This window comes from Natator depressus, chromosome 2 (assembly GCF_965152275.1).
Source record: "Natator depressus isolate rNatDep1 chromosome 2, rNatDep2.hap1, whole genome shotgun sequence".
NCBI classification, from domain to species: domain Eukaryota; kingdom Metazoa; phylum Chordata; order Testudines; family Cheloniidae; genus Natator; species Natator depressus.
Genome location: NC_134235.1, coordinates 89,383,010 through 89,403,253, shown reverse-complemented (window position 1 = coordinate 89,403,253; position 20,244 = coordinate 89,383,010). Strand labels below are relative to the sequence as shown.

At 42.6% G+C, this 20,244-nt stretch overlaps 1 protein-coding gene across 1 annotated transcript in view; it reads right to left on the bottom strand.

The window, feature by feature from the left end:
- The window catches only part of CEP192 (centrosomal protein 192), a 211,938-nt gene that overhangs the window by 107,967 nt on the left and 83,727 nt on the right, over positions 1–20,244 (bottom strand). The window contains 4 exon segments of the mRNA XM_074943491.1: positions 1,816–1,990; positions 3,465–3,591; positions 3,690–4,779; positions 9,778–9,908. Of these exon segments, the coding sequence (XP_074799592.1) occupies positions 1,816–1,990; positions 3,465–3,591; positions 3,690–4,779; positions 9,778–9,908 (1,523 nt within the window).

Sequence of the window (20,244 nt, the reverse complement as noted above, 5' to 3'; positions counted from 1 at the left end):
GTTAGAGTGACCCTGCCTAAACCAGGCTTCTAAATGGAAACTATATTTTGCCCACAGAGAAGGCCAAGCTTCAATGAGACACTTGATAAGTAGAGGAAGAGCAAGGGGACACAGACTTTTCCTTTTATCTTTGGCTCTCAGCTTAGCTCTCACCCTGAAGCAGCACCAGCCAGGGAAGGACTGAGAAGAGAGAACTGAGCAGGGAGGAAACACTTCCTAAGAGCCAAGTACAGGTCTGGGACATGATTACAAATTAGCCGAATTGTTAGCTAGAAATTTGAAGTCAACGTCTGGCATCTATCAGAAAAGCTCTATAGCTGAGAGGATTGGATAAGCCTGCCTTGGAGACAAATAAAAGTGGCGAAAATTTCAGGAGGTGAGGCATTCCTCTGTTGTCTGGCTGGTTCTGCTCCCATGCTATGAACAGGGTGAAGTACCCATTGTTGCATATCTGTGGACCTTAGCATGATGAACACTAGATAAAAATTCAAAATTACAACCAAGATCAATGTTTCTCACACCATAGTGTTGACTGAATACTTTGATACTTTCAAGAGTCCAGGAGGTAAGGACTAAAATAACTCATTTTGTTGGGGCAGTCACTTGAAAAGTATGCTTGCTCACAGACAAGATGAGCTGATTTTACCGAACAATGGTTTAAGGAATAGAATTATGGAAACACATGAAAGAGAGTTTACATTTAAGAGAAAAATAGTCTAACATAAATCAAAACTCTGCTGTGAAACACTGCCAATGCATCATTTGCTCAATGTAGTGCCCACATACAGAGGCTCAAAGACTCAAGAAATAAGAAACTGTATCAAAGTTAACCTGCAAATGGGGAAGTGTGTTTTGCCTTTATAACTCTCATGAAAATCTGATTTTTTGTTGTGTTTTGTTTTTATTTTTAAAAAGCTGTTTAATGTTTTTTAAAGTTAAAAAATGAGAATTTTCTTCTGGTTTGGTAGATTTTTTCAAAGGATTGGAAAACTATAGTTGGAGCATCCTCAGTCTTCAACTGAAAAAGCCGGGGTGTTAAATCTCTGAACTTCTCTTCTATAGGTATGTTTACACTACAATCAAGGCCCAGCAGCATGGCCACAGCTGGCCCAGATCAGCTGGGACAGGCTCATGGTGGCTGTAAAATTACAGTGTAGACCTTCAGGCTCAAGCTAGAGTCTGGGCTCTGGAGACCCCACGAGGGGGTAGGGTTTCAGAGCCCAGGCTGCAGCCCAAGCCCAAATGTCTACACTGCAATTGTCTAGCCCTGCAGCTTGAGCCCCAGGACTCTGAGTCATCTGACCTGGGCTCAGAGAGTCAGTGTCATGGGGTTTACCGCAGTGTACATCTACCCAAAGCGTTTGTAAGAGTTTGAATTAAATAGATATTAGCAAAAACAATTTCAGACAATAACTAAAATACCTTCCGCATTTAACTGCTCAGGGTTTAGTCTTTTGTGCTCTTCTCATGATTTCCACTCTCAGAAGGGCACCCAACAGGTAAATCAAGACCTGATATTTCCCCAGTGTAAAAAAAAAAAACTGGAAAAGCCTCACGCTTCCTTTAATGAATGTAGAGGCAAAAAAGGGGCAACTCTTTCAACAAGTCAATTTTAAAGATAAATTGATTCCGTAAAAGGTAACTATTCACTTAAATAAAAATTGCCACAAACTTTTCATTCAAGTTATATTTTAAAGCTCCTGTCAAACGTTAAACTGCAGACAGTCATAAAAATGTTCAGTATTTCAAAGACAATTTAATGATTTTTTTTTAAAAATACTTGTACATACATGATAGAGATCAAGACTATCTTACCTCATGTCTCGCTGCACTAGGTATGATGGCTATATTCTTAAGGGTATTGTCAGTTGCAGAGACATACGTCAGTCGACTCATGCTAGGATTTGAGCATACTGACTGAGTTAAGGTACTATCATTACAGGCAGATCTCTGAAGAGAAGGTGCTGTGCAAGGAGAATCCGCTTCAGATCTGAGGAGGAAATGCAAAGTATGTCAATATTAACTTGTATGTTCGCACTTCATCCCCACCAAAATCAAAATTTAAATGTTAGAAACCACTTTTTTAGGTATTCAATTATCTTAATTAGCTGCTTTGTTCAATTCAATCTGTAGACTATTTACTGTTGAAAAATAACTGGATAGGTCAACCACCAAAAGATACCTAAATCAACACCAGGATTCTGAATAGTAAAACTTCTGTTTCTTATGATTTCTGTTAACAGTCCAAAATCTGTCCTTGGACATGTATGCACAATTCCCCAATTTCAATAGGATCTTCATTTGGGGTGCCAAGGATACTTCTTGAGCCATAAAACTCAAGCTTGGGCGCACTGATACTATGGTTATGGAAATGGTCTAAGAATCTAAAACTAAAAAGTAAACTACTATGGCATGAAGAGGGCTTCACGTAAGCAGGTTTGTATTTCTTGAGTTATGTTTAACACCATATGGCGTTTCTCAACATCCAGATCAACAGGAGTAGATATTTTTCCCAAAGAGCATCCAACATCTCTTTTTACTTCACACCCAAAATGTACATTTTCTGCATGGAGAACACCCTTCCAGAGTTCAAGGGAGGGGCAACTATGAAAGCTTTTATATAAAGGAGTCACCTATAATTTTATCATACTATTATTTATCAAGATACCCCAAAGCTATACATTTTACATCTTGCAATACATAAGCAGCATAAAATAGATTATTCATCCAAAATTGCGTACTAGCTTCTGAAGAAAGCTGCATGCCCCATAATTCTGAAAATTAACAGCATGTACAACATTTTAATTCTAAATAAAAGTTACTGTTTAAGAGTAACTGAAAACATGAAAATTAGGGTAAGGGTGTCATACTTGTTTTGTTGAGGGGGCCACGTTCCATTTATCATCATGAGCTATGAGTCAGGATATTAATTTACGACTATATATTCACCAGGGCCAAATTAAACATCGGTATTACAGGTCCAGGCCTACAATCCCAATTAAATTTCACAATTGTTAGAACCTGAGCTGTCATTTAAAAAAAAACAAAAAACTTCCAGCCCTTATGGTTGCAAATAAAACTTTAAAAGCCCACAAACTACAACCAATCCAGTGATGTCTGCTTGAGTTAGCCTGGAAAAAAATACCTGTGAGAAGTGTGAACTGCCACATTCATCTCAATGCCACAAAACAATTTAAGCTGGTATCTGAAGCAGAGATCTTCTGCTCAAACCAGCAGGGAAATACATGAAGACAACTATTGCTCAAGGCTCCTGTCACTTGCATATTTGAAAAAAAACTACCAATACTTATAACTGAGGGATACTAGAGTTAGACATTACTGAAACAAGAGCCTACAATAAATTGAGTTCAGGCATTACCTTTTCAGGTAGGCATCTCAAAATACAGCATAAATAGGGGTATACAGAAATGTTAGTTCTCCACTCCCCCATCAAAAAAGTTTACCCTGAAAGAGTTGTTCCAGAAACTTCGCTGGGAGAAGAATGAATTAGTGGTGAAGTTGAGGGTCTGAAGCTATATTGTTCATCCTCTGAAGACTGTAAATCACATTCAGAAGACGTGGGTTTCTGATCTGTTAACAGAATAAACCCTTTAAGCACAATTAAAGTAACAAGATTATTTTCAAAACGGGCCATTTAAGAAATGGATTGAGGCTATACATTTACTTACCAATATTTTTCGGGGAAGTCACAGAAGGCTTTTCAAAAGTCACGTGTTTTACAAAATTATTGCAAGTAGCACTAGCCTCCCTGATTCTTTTTTGCATGTTTCCACCTTGTCTCTCTTCATCTTTGCTCAGTTTCTGTGTAGATTTTGCTTTGGTATGACTTATAGGTAACGGAATACTAGGCTGCTGGACAAGTTTTAAGCTGTTGGTTGACACTGTGCTTTCTGTAGTTGCTCTCTTCACTGAGTCATTACTTGATCTAGGAACAATGTTGTTCATCACCCGATGAGCTGTTCCTTTATTTTCATTGGAATAGTTAATATGTGAGTTTGTGAGGCTATTGGTTTGGCTAGCAAATTGCTTTAATGAAGCACCCTTGCCTATATACACCATCTCCTTTTCTGTTGCAGGAACTTTCAAAAATCCTTGTGTCTCGTTTTCACTAGATATCTTTTCTGTATCTAGTACATTTGAAGTAACGCTAGTTCTCTTTGGCTGTGGATGTTTACCAGTTATCAAATCAGATGATTTTTCTGAAGGCTCAGCCCTGTTTACAGTTTTCTTTCTATTCTCAGGAAAGTTAGATGCACAAGAGGAATCCTGGGTGCCATTTTCTTCATAAAAGCTTTCCGTAAAGTCCAGAAACCATTTCCCTCCTCGTTGCTTCGTAAGAAGATTACTATTTAGCAAGTCTGCTGCCTGAATATCTTGACTTTTATGTGTATACGGTAAAGAGCTATCCCAAATAAGGTCGTGGACAGATACATCAGATCTTGTAAAGTTTTCAGGCTCACTTTCATGCCCAGCCGCTTCAGTCTTTTTAAGATATTTCTCCATATTAAAAGCATTATGCTTTTCTTCATTGCTGGATAAAGGCTGATTAATGAAGGAGAGGTCTGTATCTTTACCAGCTTCAGGAAGGAAGGGTTTCTCTCTACTTTTATTTGAAAGCGCCATTATCATAGCAGCTAATTGGAAAGGATCAGCACTAGCAGATGCATTAGCAATAGCTGAAGCAATTGTGCTTATGCTCAGGATAGGATCTGTGAAATCAGGCAGCTTGTCTTCAAATTTGCTCTTATCAAGTCTTTCCTAAAATGAAAAAGTTAAATACAAGCTTAACCCAAATTTTAGTTAAAAATAACTCAGCCTTAGCCTCCTACAGGCACAGTCGCACCGGTTAGTTAGAACTGGTTGTTAAATTTAGAAGCCCTTTTAGAACCGGTTGTTCCACGAGGGGCAACCGGTTCTAAAAGGGCTTCTAAATTTAACCGGCCAAAAGTGGTGCCTTAGGGGTCGACTCCATGGGTGCTCCAGCCCTGGAGCACCCAAGGGGAAAATTTGGTGGGTGCAGAGCACCCACCAGCAGCTCCCCACCCTACCCCCGGCCCCAGCTCGCCTCCGCCTCCTCTCCTGAACACGCTGCCCCACTCTGCTTCTCCGCCCCCCCCAGGGTTCCCGCAAATCAGTTGTTCGCACACGAAGTCAGGGCAGGCTGAGAAGCAGGCCGCGGCTTCCAGCTCAGGCCCAGGGAAGCGGAGATGAGCTGGGGTAGGGGGGCGGGAGGAGGGCCGCCAGCACCGCAGCAGGTAACTCGGGGGGTGGGGGGAGGAGGGGGAGGTAGGGGTACCGCTCCCCACCCCAGCTCACCTCCGCCACCCTCAGCCTGAGCAGGAAGCCGCCACCTGCTTCTCAGCCCTCCCCGGCTTCCCACCGAACAGCTGATTTGCGGGAATTGGGGGGGGAAGCAGAGCAGGGTGGTGCATTCAGGGGAGGAGGCAGAGGCGGAGTGGAGGTGAGCTGGGGCCGGGCGTGGGGTGCTCTGCACTCACCAAATTTTCCCCTTGGGTGCTCCAGGGCTGGAGCACCCATGGAGTCGGTGTCTAAGGCGCCACTTTTGATATGATCAGTGGGGGAGTGGCCACTCCCCCGCTCCTAGGAGCCAGAGGGACCTGCCGGATGCTTTCTGGGAGTTGCCCCAGGTTTGCACCTCCGGGACTCCACACCTCGCCCCCCAGCAGGTGCCTCTGGCTCCTAGGGGTGGGCACCCACTACGGTGGCCCACAAGACCCTCCTGCCCAGTTCTGGGGGCAGTCAGGGGACAGGGGTGGGGGGTGGATGGGGCAGGGATCCTGGGGGACATGGGTGGGCAACAGCCCTCTCATGGGGTGAGGAGGGAACCAGTTAAGATTTTGGAAGCTCATCACTGCCTACAGGAGTGTTATAATTTTTGCAAGTGACTTGGAATATATTATAAGGCACAAACATTATTTAGTTTGTTTATAAAAATCAATACCATAAGAAGTTAGATCCATACTTCACAAGAGTTTCAGAAAGTGTCTAGAAAAGAGCTAATGAAAGCAACAAGCCGGCAAGTTTTATAAGAATTAGTACAGAAGCCACCACAGTTAAAGAACATCCTCTCTGTGCCTCCTATGAATTCAACATAAGAAACCGGGATTAAGATAATGGAGACTGGGACAGAAACATGCCAGTTTACAAGGAAGAGGGGAGAGGCTACAAACATGATAAAGAGAGAATCTCTGGATAAAGAGAGCCCTAACTGAAGCCAATTTCTGAATACATACTACTCACCATCAGGCCTCTTTATACCTCTTGTCCTGCCTGAAAGAAAGTTACTTACCTTATAGTAACTGGAGGTTCTTGGGAAGTGGGTGGTCATTGTCTGTATTCCATTGTAGGTGCATATTCACTTCAAGTACCTGGAAACAGAGAATTCTTGCAAACAGTGTCCACTGGTCCACAGGTGCACCCTTGCTCTCCTCATGCCTCAAAGTATAAAGGGCAGAGTAGACCAACTGCCTCTCCAGTACCTTCTCTGCAGTGAATTCAGGAATGATTGGAGGCATAGGGGAAGGAGGGTGGGTAGTGGAATACAGACAGGGACCACACATCTCGAAGAATCTCCAGTTACTATAAGGTAAGTACCTTTCTCTTCTTTCAGTGCTGTTTCCTATGTATAATTACACTGTGGGTGGCTGAAGCAGTATTAAAGTAGGAGAAGGGTGGCAGGATGCAGGCAGCAGAACTTTTTGACAGACCGCTGTCCCAAAGGATGAGTCAGTAGATAAGTCCAGAACAAGAGCATAATGTCTTATGAATGTGTGGATGGAACTCCACATAGCTGCCTTGAAATCATCAAGTAAAGCTATATCCTGAAGCAATGACCCTGATGTTGCTTCTGCTCTTATAGAATGAGCCCTTACCAGATAAGGGGAGAAAGATGTTACAGCTGGCAGCAAAGTAGGAAATAGCCAGAGATCCATTTAAAGAGCCTCTGGGAAGATACAGCTTGACCTTAGAGTTGTTCTGCTATGGCACAAAACAGTCTAGGTGATTTTCTGATTGATTCTGACCTGTTTAGGTAAAAAGCCAATGCTCATTACATTACTTCAGGTGGAAATGAAAGTCTCTTCTCCTCCTCAGATCCATGTGGTTTCAGAAAAAAGAAACAGGTAAGTGGACTGACTGGTTTAAGCAGAACTCCGAAAGTACATTGGGGGCGAAATTCAGATGTAGTCATAATGAGACTTTGTCCTAATCGAATGGATGGTGAATCCATCATTAGGGTTCCAAGCTCACCTACACTTCTGGCTGCGGTGAGGCCAAAAGGAACGCAAGTTTCATTGATAAGTATGTGACTCAGGTAGCCCCTCTGCAAACTGGCAAAGGGCACACCACAACATAACTTGAAGCAGGCCTGATACACTCATTGCCCCAACTCACTGGTCTCATAATCTCTATTTAAAAAGGCATCATGTAATGTTTCATATGCCAACTGATAATATGCTGGTCATTTTTAACACTGTGTTATGTATATATGGGCGGTGTATAAAGAATTATAGCTGTGTGCTGGAAATATGGTCTTGAAGTGTTTGACAGGCAATGCCTACGCCTAGCCTATCCCAGACAAAGGAATGTTGTTTGGGAGGTTTGACTGTCTCCAATGTAAATTAAGCAAAGTGTGACCAGAGACTATGAAAAGCACATTTACATGCAAGGTCAACAAAGCCATCAGGTAAACAAGTGGGGAGAAGATGACCACTTAATATCAATGGGGGATGGAGACTGCACCCCCAGGAAGCCTTGTTATCTCTTGAAACAGGGTCAATGATCTGGGAAGATATCAGCAAAGGCAAAAAGCCATTTTGTCATCCATCACTGAGGGGATGAAGGGTGCAGCATCCTTCATATCAATGAAAGTTGGGTCTTCTGGTCTAGAGTAGGAGGGATGCTGATAACGATGTAAGTAAGGAAACTGCTTAAGTATTGTAACTTGCTAGAATTAAGATTTAGTCACTAGAAAACATGTTTTGTTTTACTTGTAACCTTTCCTCCCTCTTTCACTCTTCCTTGTAATTACTTAAACCTACGTTCTTTGTTAATACACTTATTTTTGTTTTATTACAAAGCCATCTCAATGCTGTGTATTAAACCAAATTGTGGGTCTGCAGCCAAATTAACAGGAATGGATGCATAATGCATTCTGTCTCTTTGGAAACAGTAAACTGGATAACTTCTGTGAGGGTCCAGTGAAGGACTGGACACTAAAGGGGAGATGATTTTGGCGAGACTCAGGACTAGAAGGACTACTGGTGTCACTCTGCAAGGAATAAAAAGCCTGATGGAAGCCAGAGTGAGGCCACTGTACGGTCAGCAGACTGCTGGTGTCAGGGATCTAAGCCAAATCTCCATAGCACAGAAGCACCCATCGTTACAGGGCAGTCAGTGACAACCCCTTACTGGACTGGGTGCAAATCCATCACATGGTGGGCAGCACACCCTGATTGCTGCCAGGTGGACTCATACAGAACTGAAGGACAGCCCAGTCATCTTGAGAGAAAGCACAAAGTAAGGTGAATATGTTCTATCTGCTGACTCAGGAGATACACGTTTCAGCTGTGCCCACTTCCACTCAGCTGAACAGCATTTCCTATTGGAATGTTTTCTACCTTTATACAGCTTCAGAGCCGGAATATTCTAAGGTTGATACCCATTCAAAACCAAGCCATGAGATTAAACATCTTAGGGTCAGGCTGCCTGATCCTGTCCTTCCCCACATCAAGAGATTGCAAAAGGACTGGATGCTGATTGAAGGATGAAATGATATTAAAAGGAGAACTGGGAACTAAAATTGCCTGCGACAATTGAGTGATGAGGATGACTTGTCCCTGTTCTGTCAAATTTCTATAGAACTCACAATAGGAGCAGTAAGGGAAGAGAGGCCTATTTCAGCTGTCCTGACCAGGGAAGAAGGAGAGCATTGCCTTGAGAGTTTAGACCTAGAGCTTCCCTGGAACAGTAGTTGTTGCATTTCCTATTCATTTGGGAGACTAACAGAACCCAGAAGGGAGGTCCCTACTGAGCAAAGATACTACTCACTACCAAATCATGCAGCTCCCACTCATGATCAATGGTGAAATGCCTGATGAAAGTGTCGCCAACACACCCTGAACTCTCGGAAGGTAAGTTGCCAACATGACGATTCAATTCCTAATACACCAGTTCCACCGGGTGACCGTTTCTACGTACAGAGGGGATAAATCTTGCCTCACCAGATTAAAAAGGTAAGAGCCCCGAGATTAACAAATACAAAGTTAGCTATTTTCAAGATCAAACTTATTTTGGTTTTGCATTGCTAAACGCCAAAACAACTTTGTTGAGCTGCTAATGACCAAAGTTTTCTTTAGAAAATGTATTTGAGGCAAGACATGCCTTTCAGTTTTGAAACTCAAGCTCTAGATAGCAGAGACTATCTAAAGACTGTTTCCCCATCCACCAAAGAGTCAACATACTAAGAAATCTCAGATAGTTCGGGAGTGGGAGAAAAATAAGATGGCGATCAAGAGGCAGCTTCTTTAATATGAAAGGATCCTGAACAGAGTCAGAGATTGTTGCTGTTCTAGAGCAGATGAGCATCATCTGACATGATCTACTTTACAGAAAGAAAAAATGCAATGGCTCATTGTGAAAGCTCACATTTGATACCTTATTAATTTTAATTAATAGTCACACCTCAGATGAATTGAGTTTTTCTTATACTTTCATATTATAAATACATGGAAATACCTCTATTTTATTTTCAGTAGCAGTTTGCATATTTATGCTTTTATTTATTCCCGCTGTAGTCTCCATTTCATCAACAGTGAATGTGGCTGACACAGAGTCTGGATGTTCCTTTGTGTGCACTTCTATGACTTCTATAAAAACAGAGAAAAAGAGGTAAGTAGTAGTTACTGATAAACTGACTGTTTAAATACCCATATTCTTGGGTTGTGCCCACCCCACCCCACCCCTCAAGTTCTGCTAAAAGCAGTGATATTAGGACCTCGTGTCTTCCTTTGCAAATCCAAACAGTGAGGCCTGTTGGGGCAACAGCCCTTTTTACAAACTCCAGCTTCATGAGGGGGGACTGCAAAAGCACCCGATGAGATCAACTCCTGGGTCCCCCCCGCCCACAATGTACCAATGCCAGAACTCTGCTGCTCACTTTTCCTCGTCCTCAGAAGGGAAAGGTTTCAGAGTAACAGCCGTGTTAGTCTGTATTTGCAAAAACAAAAGGAGTACTTGTGGTACCTTACAGACTAACCGATTTATTTTGAGCATAAGCTTTCGTGAGCTACAGCTCACTTCATCAAGTGCAAGGGAAAGGAAGTTTGGTGCCTGATGGGGGTTACAAAAACATAACTTCCACAGCATTTATCAAATTTATTTTTTTCCTCTCACCCATTTGCCACTCCCCCCATAGCATCAACCCTTCCTTCCACCAGCATTAATCCAGAGCTTACATCCACACTCCTCTTCTGCCTTCTCCTCACCTTTGGAGCCATTTGTCCCAACCCCGCCCTTCCCTCCATCCCCATCCTCTCTCCCTGCCACAACCATTCTCAACAGAACCTCCACCCCTCCGGTGCCACCATCCCTAGCTTCACACCCATCCCTCTACACTTCTCTTGCAGTTATTTGTCTGGTCATGTGTGTATTGTATGACATACAATAGATGCCTATTTGCATACCAAGCTAGATACCAGGTGCCAGATGATGAAATCTACAAGGAAACCTACAGGAAAATCAGCACAAAGGTATTCTCTTTATGGGTAAGATCAAAGGATTGGTCTGGTATATCAGGTAACGCAAGGAAACAGCTTCTTTCACCTAGGAAAGAAGCTGACGGCAGGACACAGATTATCCAACAAGTTCTTGGAGTCCATTGGAAATTTTTTTATTTCAGAAGGTGCAGAAAGCAATTGGGAGGGGGTGGGGGGGCTCTTTTAGATTTGATTTTGACAAATAGGAGGAACTGGTTGAGAACTTTAAAGTGAAAGGCAGCTTGGGTCAAAGTGATCATGAAATGATGAGTTCATGATTCTAAGGAATGGTAGGAAGAAAAACAATGATGCAGATAATGGATTTCAAGACAGCAGACTTCAGCAAACTTGGGGAGTTGGTAGGTAAGATCCCATGGGAAGCAAGTCTAAGGGAAAAAACAGCTCAAGAGAGCTAGCAGTTTTTTAAAGACACATTATTAATAGCACAAGAGCAAACTATCCCACTGTGTACAAAAGATAGGAAGTATGGCAAGAGACCACCCTGGCTTAAGTAGGAGATGTTCAATTTGAAACTCAAAAGAAAGTCATACAGAAAGTAGAAACGAAATCAAATTATGAAGGATGAATATAAACACCACAAGCATGTAGGGACAAAATTAGAAAGACCAAGGCACAAAATGAGATTAAACTTGCTAAACACAATGGGTAACAATGAAACATTCTAGAAACATTAGAAGCGAGAGGAAAACCAACGACAGGACAGGCCATTTACTCAATTGGAAGGGGAAACAATAACAGAAAAATGTGGAAGTGGCAGAAATGCTAAATGACTTTGTTTCAGTTTTCACCAAAAAGGTTAGTAATGACTTGACAGCTAACCTACTGAACACCAGTGAAAACGAGGTAGGATCTGAGGCTAAAATAGGGAAAGAACAAGTTGAAAGTTACCTAGACAAATTAGATGTCTTCAAGCCAGCAAGGCCTGATGAAATACATCCTCGGATACTCAAGGAACCGACCAAAGAGATATCTGAGCCATTAGGAATTATCTTCAAAAACTCATGGAATACAGAAGAGATTCCAGAGGACTACAAGAGGGCAAATACAGTGCCCATCTATTATAAGGTGAATAAGGACAACCCAGGGAATTACAGACCAGTCAGCTTAACTTCAGTACCCGGATAAATAATGGAGCAAATAATCAAGCAATCAATTTGCAAACACCTAGAAGATAATAAGATACGTAACAGTCAACATGGATTTATCAAGAAGAAATATCATCAAACCAACCTAATAGTGTTTTTTGACAGGATAACAAGCCTTTTGAGTGGGGGGAAGCGGTAGTTGAAGTATATCTTGACTTTAGTAAGGTTTTTGATACTGTCTCGCATGACCGTCTCAAACAAAACTAGGGAAATACAGCCTAGATGGTGCTACTATAAAACTGGGAGCATAACTGGTTGGAAAACCATTTCCAGAGAATAGGTATTAGTGGCTCACACTCAAGCTAGAAGGACATATCGAGTGCAGTCCCCCTGGGATCGGTCCTGGTTCTGCTCAATATTTTAATAAATGATTCAGATAATGGCAGAGAGTACACTTATAAAGTTTGCTGACAATACCAAGCGGAGTGGGGTTGCAAGTGCTTTGGAAGATAGCATTAAAATTCAAAATGATCTGGACAAATTGAAGAAATGGTCTGAAGTAAACAGGATGAAATTCACGAAGGACAAATGCAAAGTAATCTACTTAGGAAGGAACAATCGGTTGCACACATACAAAATGGGAAATGACTGCCTAGGAAGGAGTACTGCGGAAAGGGATCTGGGGGTCGTATTGGACCACAAGCTAAATATGAGTCAACAGTTGCAAAAAAAAAAAAAAAAAAAAAAAGCAAATATTCTGGGATGTATTAGCAGGAGTGTTGTAAGCAAGACATGAGAAGTAATTCTTTCGCTATTCTCCATGCTGATAAAGCCTCAGCTGGAGTACTGTGTCCAGCTCTGGGTGCTACAATTCAGGAAAGATATGGACAAATAGGACAAACTCCAGAGGACAGCAACAAAAATAATTAAAGGTCTAGAAAACATGACATATGAGGAAAGATTGAAAAAAAAAAATTGGGTTTGTTTGGTATGGAGAAGACTGAGGACATAACACAGTTTTAGTCATATAAAAGGTTGTAACAAGGAGGAGGGTGAAAAATAGTTCTTGTTAACCTCTGAAGATAGGACAAGAAGCAATTGGCTTAAATTGCAGCAGGGAGGGTTAGTTTGGACGTTAGGAAAAGCTTGCTAACTGTAAGAGTAGTTAAGAACTGGAACAAATTGCCGAGGGACATTGTAGAATCTCTGTCCCTGGGGGTTTTTTAAGAACAGAGGTTAGACAACCACCTATCAGGAATGGTCTAGTTATTATGTAGTCCTGCTTTGAGTGCAGGGAGCCAGACTAGATGACCTATTGAGGTCCCTTCCAGTCCTACACTTCTGATTTTATGCCTTGTTTCATAAAAAAAGAGATCACACAGCCTGCCTGGCTGAAAAGCACTGGTGAGCAATACTTAATTAACAAGATACTCTCATGTCTAATACAGTCTAGGCACCAGAATGAGAGTGATTTCGTTTTACATGTAACCCTTTGTTTCCATTTTACATGTAACCCTTTCTACTTGCCATCACAGGAATCTCTATACTTTGTTAATAAGCTTATTTGTTTTCACTACAAACACATAGTGGAGCTGTGATCTGAAGTGTAACCTGTAAACTGGTTTTTACAGCTTCCTTGGAAGCAGTGAATCAGTAAATACTGAGAGTATCCAGTGGAACAGGGGTCAGACACTCTTTGGCAGTGGTCCCCAACCTTTCTTGTGAAAGACTCTGGCAGGCGCCAAACATCCCGCTGCTGAAATGCTGCCACAAGCAAGCAGCAGCGGTAAGAAGCATCGCCACCAAAATGCCGTCAAGAAACAGCAACGCTTCTCGGCGGCATTTCAGCAGCGGGGTGTCCTGCGGGTGCACAACAATGCTCCAGCAGGTCCCATGGCACCCGCGGGCACTGCGTTGGGGACCCCTGCTCTAGGGAGATACTTGGAGAGCTTGGTGGTTAGAGTGTGCCTATCACTAACCTAGAGAGAGAGAGAGCGCAAGCGAGCGCAGGGCCTGCATAGACCTAGAGGGGCTGCTTGTGTTGCCTGTGGCTGGTGGCAAGATGCCTCACAACCCTAGATACTCCTGGGAAGCATCACATTCCTTTCTCTCCCCCTCGCACCCCAGATCAGGCTGTGGTGGGGGTGCTGGGTTTCTCTTTCAATCCAAGTCTAACACCTCCCCCCCAACTCCTTTCCCTTCTCATTCTTTCTCCTCTTTTGAAAAAGTACAACTCCTCTCACCCTCCATTTTGCTCTCATCTAGCATCCATCCAGCTTCTCCACATCATCCATCCTCTGATTAACACCTGGCTCTCTTTTCCTCTCCGATCTCCCACAGTAACCCTCAGGAACACCAACTTCCATTCAACCCCTTCGCTACTCACTTTCTCACCCTCATCTCTCCATTCAACCTGCAATCCTCATTCAATTCCCATGCTCACTAAGAAGGCTGTTCACTTGGCTGGTTCTTCACCAACCATTGTGCTCTCTCTCTGCTACAGAATTTACCTTTTCTGACCATCACTTGGTCTCGTTCAGCATTGCTCATCAGCCCCATCCCCTCCTCACTACCTGTCACTCTGCCTTTCCATGATTTCCAGTCCACCAGTATTGATTACTTTCTTGTGTCTGCTCTCAGCTCTCTCCTCCCTTAACAGGATTGTTAGTCTCTGCATGCTTCTCTCCTCCACCCCTGACTCTTGCCCCTCTCCCGCATCACAAGATGCAAACCTACCAATCCCCAATACTAGCTCACCCCCATCTGCTTCCTATGATCCTGCTCTCACACTGCAGAGCATCCCAACATCCAACTGACTTACACTACAAATTTGTTCTCTCCTCCCTCAGTTCTGCTATCTTCCCTGCTAAACAACTCTATTTCTCCAATTTAATTGAATCTTACCACACAATACCAGTTTGGCACAGAGGCCCATTGGTGCCAACTGGCAAAGGGTTCACTGTTCTTTGGAAGTAACTCCTATCTCAGATCTGACAAACTCACTACACCCAAAGCACCACTGTCATGGTATTCATCCATAAAGGGCAGCATGTGAGGTCTCTACTGAAGTTTTGTAACTTTGATACTCATCATTGTGAGATGTGTATACAATAATATAACTATGTTGAAAGTTATGCCCTATAATACTGGAGTGAAATAAGTCATCATGGAATAATAAGTCTTGTTGATGGCCCATTCAGGTAGGAGGGAATTGTCAACCCTCCCTGACTAGCTGATTACATAATGTGGTGTTCAATTGTTTACCTTTTCACCAACCCAGAAAAGTCAATGGAAAACCATCAAAGACAAACCATAAACATCAAAACCACTTGGAAGTGAAAATGACATGGAAGTGATCTGACAGCAAGGGGACTGCCCTGTCTGTGAATGAAGACAGAACACTGATTCAGTGTATCATAGGATGGAGAAAGACCCCCTGGAACCACTCACCGAGAAGGTATCTTGCTAACGCCAGGGTGCTTCATGAAAGAAGCTGTGCTCCTAGCTCCTTTGAGCTAGCAAACATTGCAAAAGACTGAACTTTGGGGTGAGAATCTACTTTAGGAGATAGGAAAGGTAACTATTAATAAGTATAGGCCCTAGTTTTATGATTTTGTTTTGTACATGACTGTTTCCATCATTCACACTTGCTTTCACTTGAATCTCTATTCTTTCTCAAATAACTTTTCTTTTGTTTTACTAAAATTGAACTCAACTGGTGTGTGAGACACAGCAGCACTGGACTAAGGTAAAATTGGGATGCATGGCTCCTTTGGGAATGGAAGATATGGGATTTCTGTGGCTATCCAATGATCGGGGCTGAATATCACAGAGGAACACTTAAGTAGTGTCCACAAGGGTGCATCTATTCTTAATCTGCAGGGTAAAGGCAGGACTGTTATAGCCCAGAGGAGAGTGCTTGAGTGGCTGACAGTCTGGTTGTGTTACAGAGACAACACCTCACACTGGAGGCAGGTGGCAACAAAGCAAATCTCACTCTTGGGTACCCTGAGAAACAGCACACTCAGCCACCTTTTGACTCCTTCCTCAGACCCTCTACTCCTCCTGCTTGCACTTTTCTCTAACAGAATCTCACGTATATCTTCCAAAAGAAAACTGACAAAACATTCCCCCCTCTCCTCAGCTTGCCTTTCCTTCTCCTCCTCCTCCAACTCTCTCTTCTCCCATCATGGATGCAGAAGTCAGTCTGCTCCCCTACCCTAACCCCTTCACTTCCCGCAGTGACTTCACCCCATCTCTAGATCTCCCTTGTGCCCTCTCATATCCCCTCCCTTACTGTTCTCCTTAAGCTCTTGTTTTCCTCTGGCTCTTTCCCCTCATAATACAGGCATGTTCTAGTCTCTCTCATCTTAAAATCCCACCTTAGACTCCACTTGCCTCTCCAACTACCACCACATCTTCCTTTGATATCTAAGCTCATTGAATACGCAGTCTACAATCACTATCTGGAGCTGCTCTCTTGCAGTTCCATCCTAGACATTCTCCAATCCAGCCTCCACTTCCTGCACTCCACAGAAACCACTTACCAAAAATCACTAATGACCTCTTCCTAGCTAAAGCTCAGAACCAGTTCTTCATCCTTGCTGACCTGTCAGCTGCCTTCAACAACACTGATCATACTCTTCTTGAAATCTTTGTCCCGGTTCTCCCTCTCTCCAATCGTTCCTTAGCGTGAGCATTGGATGACCCTCCTCATGCTCCAGCTTTCCTTGGAGGTTTCACAGGGCTCTGTCCGCGGTCACTTTCTCTTCTCCCTCTACACCTTACCTTTGAGGAATATTGCAACCACAAGTTCAATTACCATTTCTGTGTGGACAATTCACTGATCTGACTCACTGCTTCAGATCTGTCACCTTCTGCACAATATAAATTCTTGGTCGGTCTCTCAGACATCTCCTCACTGATACCTAACTGTCAGCTTAAGCTCAACATTGCACTAAAACAGCTCCTAATCTTGTCCCCAAAACCCTGACTGTTACCTCCTCTCGATCATTGTGGACACCATCATCCTGCCTATTACTCAGACATTGCCATCTTCAACTGACGTCTCTCTAGGTCCTGTGTCCTGTCTGTATCTTGCCAATTCTGAGTAAAATCCTTTAGACATGGCCTTTCCTATCTACATAGCTAAATAGCTCTTACCCAAATTCTTATCTTGCATCTTGATTACTAAAATGTCCTTCTCCATGAACATGACAAATCCAATCTCATATCCATTCAGAATGCTGCAACAAAGATCATTTTCCTAACCTGGTGCTTTGACTATTCCACCCCTCTTTTGAATCCCTCCACTCCCTTCCCTCATTTCTATATCACATCAAACACAAGCTACTTGTATTCATTTTCTAGGCCCTTCACAGTCAATCCCCACCATCTCTCTCATTTGCTATCAAACTGTCAATGCTCGCTTCTGATCAGTCCATGATGCAGCCTCCTACCAACAAGCAGCTTCCTGCTTTCTCCCATGCTACCCCACACACTTGGGAGGTACGTCCTGTAAACATCCACAAAGCTACATTATCTACCTTCAAATTCCTTCTCAAACCTCTGCTCTAAGAATACAATTTTTTTAAAAGCATAGGAAAACACTTCTATTAGCTAACAGCTCAAAGGCAGTTGTTTGGTTTCCAAGTCTGTGTCCCAAGAAGGTGCTGGTTCACAAGAAAAGATAATTCAAAAATCTCTCTTCACAAAAGGAGTAGTAAAAAGATGGAAGAACCATGCACTGGAAAGAGACGGGTACAGCTCCAACTGAAAAACCAATATTCAGACATGCTTGAAACAGCACTGAAAGACAAACGAACTGAGTAAAACCCAAATGAAAGGAACTATGGAAATCAACAGAACATCTGCAATAAAAACTTGCACCTCGAGATTTTTATTGTTGAAGGCTTTTAACTATGCAAAAGAATTATCTTGAACTTCCTAAGGTGACTCAATGCCTAAACTCAAATCACTGTGCATGCCACTACAGTGGTTTCAGATCGAACCACAGAATAAATTGTAAGAGCAAAATCATCTGGTAGAATTGGAAGCCAAACTGGAGGTACTGAAACCATGACAAAGGAAGAATTAAAAAGGACATTCAAGTTAAAGCTATTAATGTCCCATGAGCTTTGTCTTGTCAGATCTTCCTGATGTTCCTTTCAGCTAGACATATAGCCAGGACAGCATATTAAAAATCCTGCTACTGTCCAGGAAAAAAGGAAGGTTGGTTTTAGCCTTTGCATTTGAAAACAGTGAGAATTTTAGCTACTTTTCCTGCTGTTGAAGAGCCTTCTGGGCAGTAGCCAGCTGGGGCTTCAATCATTATCCGTATTGGTGTTTAAGAATGTGTTGATATCTGACCCAAAAGTCCTTTGATAGAGAAGGTGTGTATGTTGGGCCTGGACCAGATTACTTCCTCTCCTGCCATCAAGAAGGAAGGAGGAAAAAAGAGAAGGCACAACCTGCCTCACTAACTCCTGAAAAGTCACCGAGGCTCAGATTCATAGTATACATCATTTTAGTTCATTTCAACACAGTCTCTCACTTAAAAAAATTAAAATAAAAGCAAAACCCACAAACATGGCTAGTGGTTCATCAAGTTCATTGTTCTGTCTGACAGTGATCAGTACTAACTGCATCAGTAGAAGGTGCAAGAAATCACAGAGTGAGAAATTACAATACTCAGAGTAAGTCTCCTTTATCTCCCATTGGAGGTTGGCTTATAATTGAGGCTTAAGTATTTATATCCCTTCCAAAAGCAAGAAATAGCAAGTCAAAACTTTTCTGTGACCATGGAAATAAAGTCCTGGGTAGAGAAGACTAACTTTCAAGACAGTTCACATAAAGGATACAAAAAAGAGGGAGTTCAAGTCCTCCTCCTAGTTCTCCACTGGCCCAAAAGGTATTTTGTGCTTGCTAGATACCCAAGAATCCACACTGTACCTGTAGAACTTGAAGCAAGAACTTCATCCAGTCAGGGAACACCATTTTTGTGTTGGAGTTGCAGTTCTTCAGGCCAGGGTGGGCCCACAATGTGCCAGTCCAACTTAGCCCTACACCAGTGCTGGCTGGCAGGGAACAGGCAGGGCATAATTCACCCATTGTAGAGCCTGTAAATGCTGTTTCACATAGGAATACCACTTGAATTTAAGCCAGGTGTTTGCAGGACAGCGCTGCCATGCCTCAATGAGCACAAAGGAGTCCAGCAGGGAGGCACTGCAGCAGCAGCTCCGATGCACGTACTATTTATCCAATCCAGAAAAAGGAGGAGGAGAAGGAAGATTGTAAATCGCAACTTCATGAAACAAATAAAAATAAAAATTTTAGAACAAAATGGTCAGGAGAAACTGACCAACTTGTTCCACTGCCAGAACAGAAAATCTGGGTTCCTGAACTGAAGGGCAGAACTTAGTCCTGGAGCCTCCAGAAACAACACTGGACCACAATTCCACAGGTCACAGCATTAGCACAATGAATGAATGAGGAGAGAAGCTGTGCAACAGAAAGTAAGTTTCACTGAAAAAAGAAAAGTGATGAAGGTTTTAGATTAGTGAATTGTGTTATTTCTCATGTTCGCTGGCAGACAGCTCACAGTACTAGGCCTTGTGGATTAAGAGGAAATCAGAGTTGTTTGGGGGTGGAGATATTCATGTATGGTACTTAATCTATTTCAAATCCTAAACAGCAAGTAACAGGATTTGTTGCCGTAAAGTAGGCCTAATTGCTACAAAGTTTACTTCGTTATAACACACATGCTAAATCCCCATAAGGGCACTTTAAAGAAGTCAGTGGTAGGTTTCTGAACCTGATAATTTAGGGCAGTTGAAATTTATTAATTCAAGCTGGTGGACTCTAGATGTGTACTTTTGCCAGTTTTCCCTCAAACGGCCCTCCTATATGAGGTACAGAATTAGTTTAGAATAGTTGTTTGCTCTCCAACATGGAAGCCAGAGCTGTCACTTGATGATAGTACTGGGAACCACAGCTCTTGTTGCAGAGAGCATGACATCCTTAGAACCATCATCAAAAAAAATTCATGTTGTCGAAAAGTCTGATATTGGAGCTTTTCATTGGTGCACATGTCTGTGGGTTTTGAGGTCAACGCACCAGAACAGATGCCCTGTTAGTGGACCTCCCAAAGAGTATTGTAGCCAGCACTGCTTTGAGAGAGATAGAGGATGCTTTCAAGTCCTTTTATAGTGTGCTCTTGATCTTTTGGTCAGAGGTTCTTTGGGTTAGTAACTGCTGCAAGGGAGACTGCCATATCTTGTGAATGACAAAAACAGATGCCACCAACAACATGGAGTTTATTCCTGGATATGTTCAAATTTCAG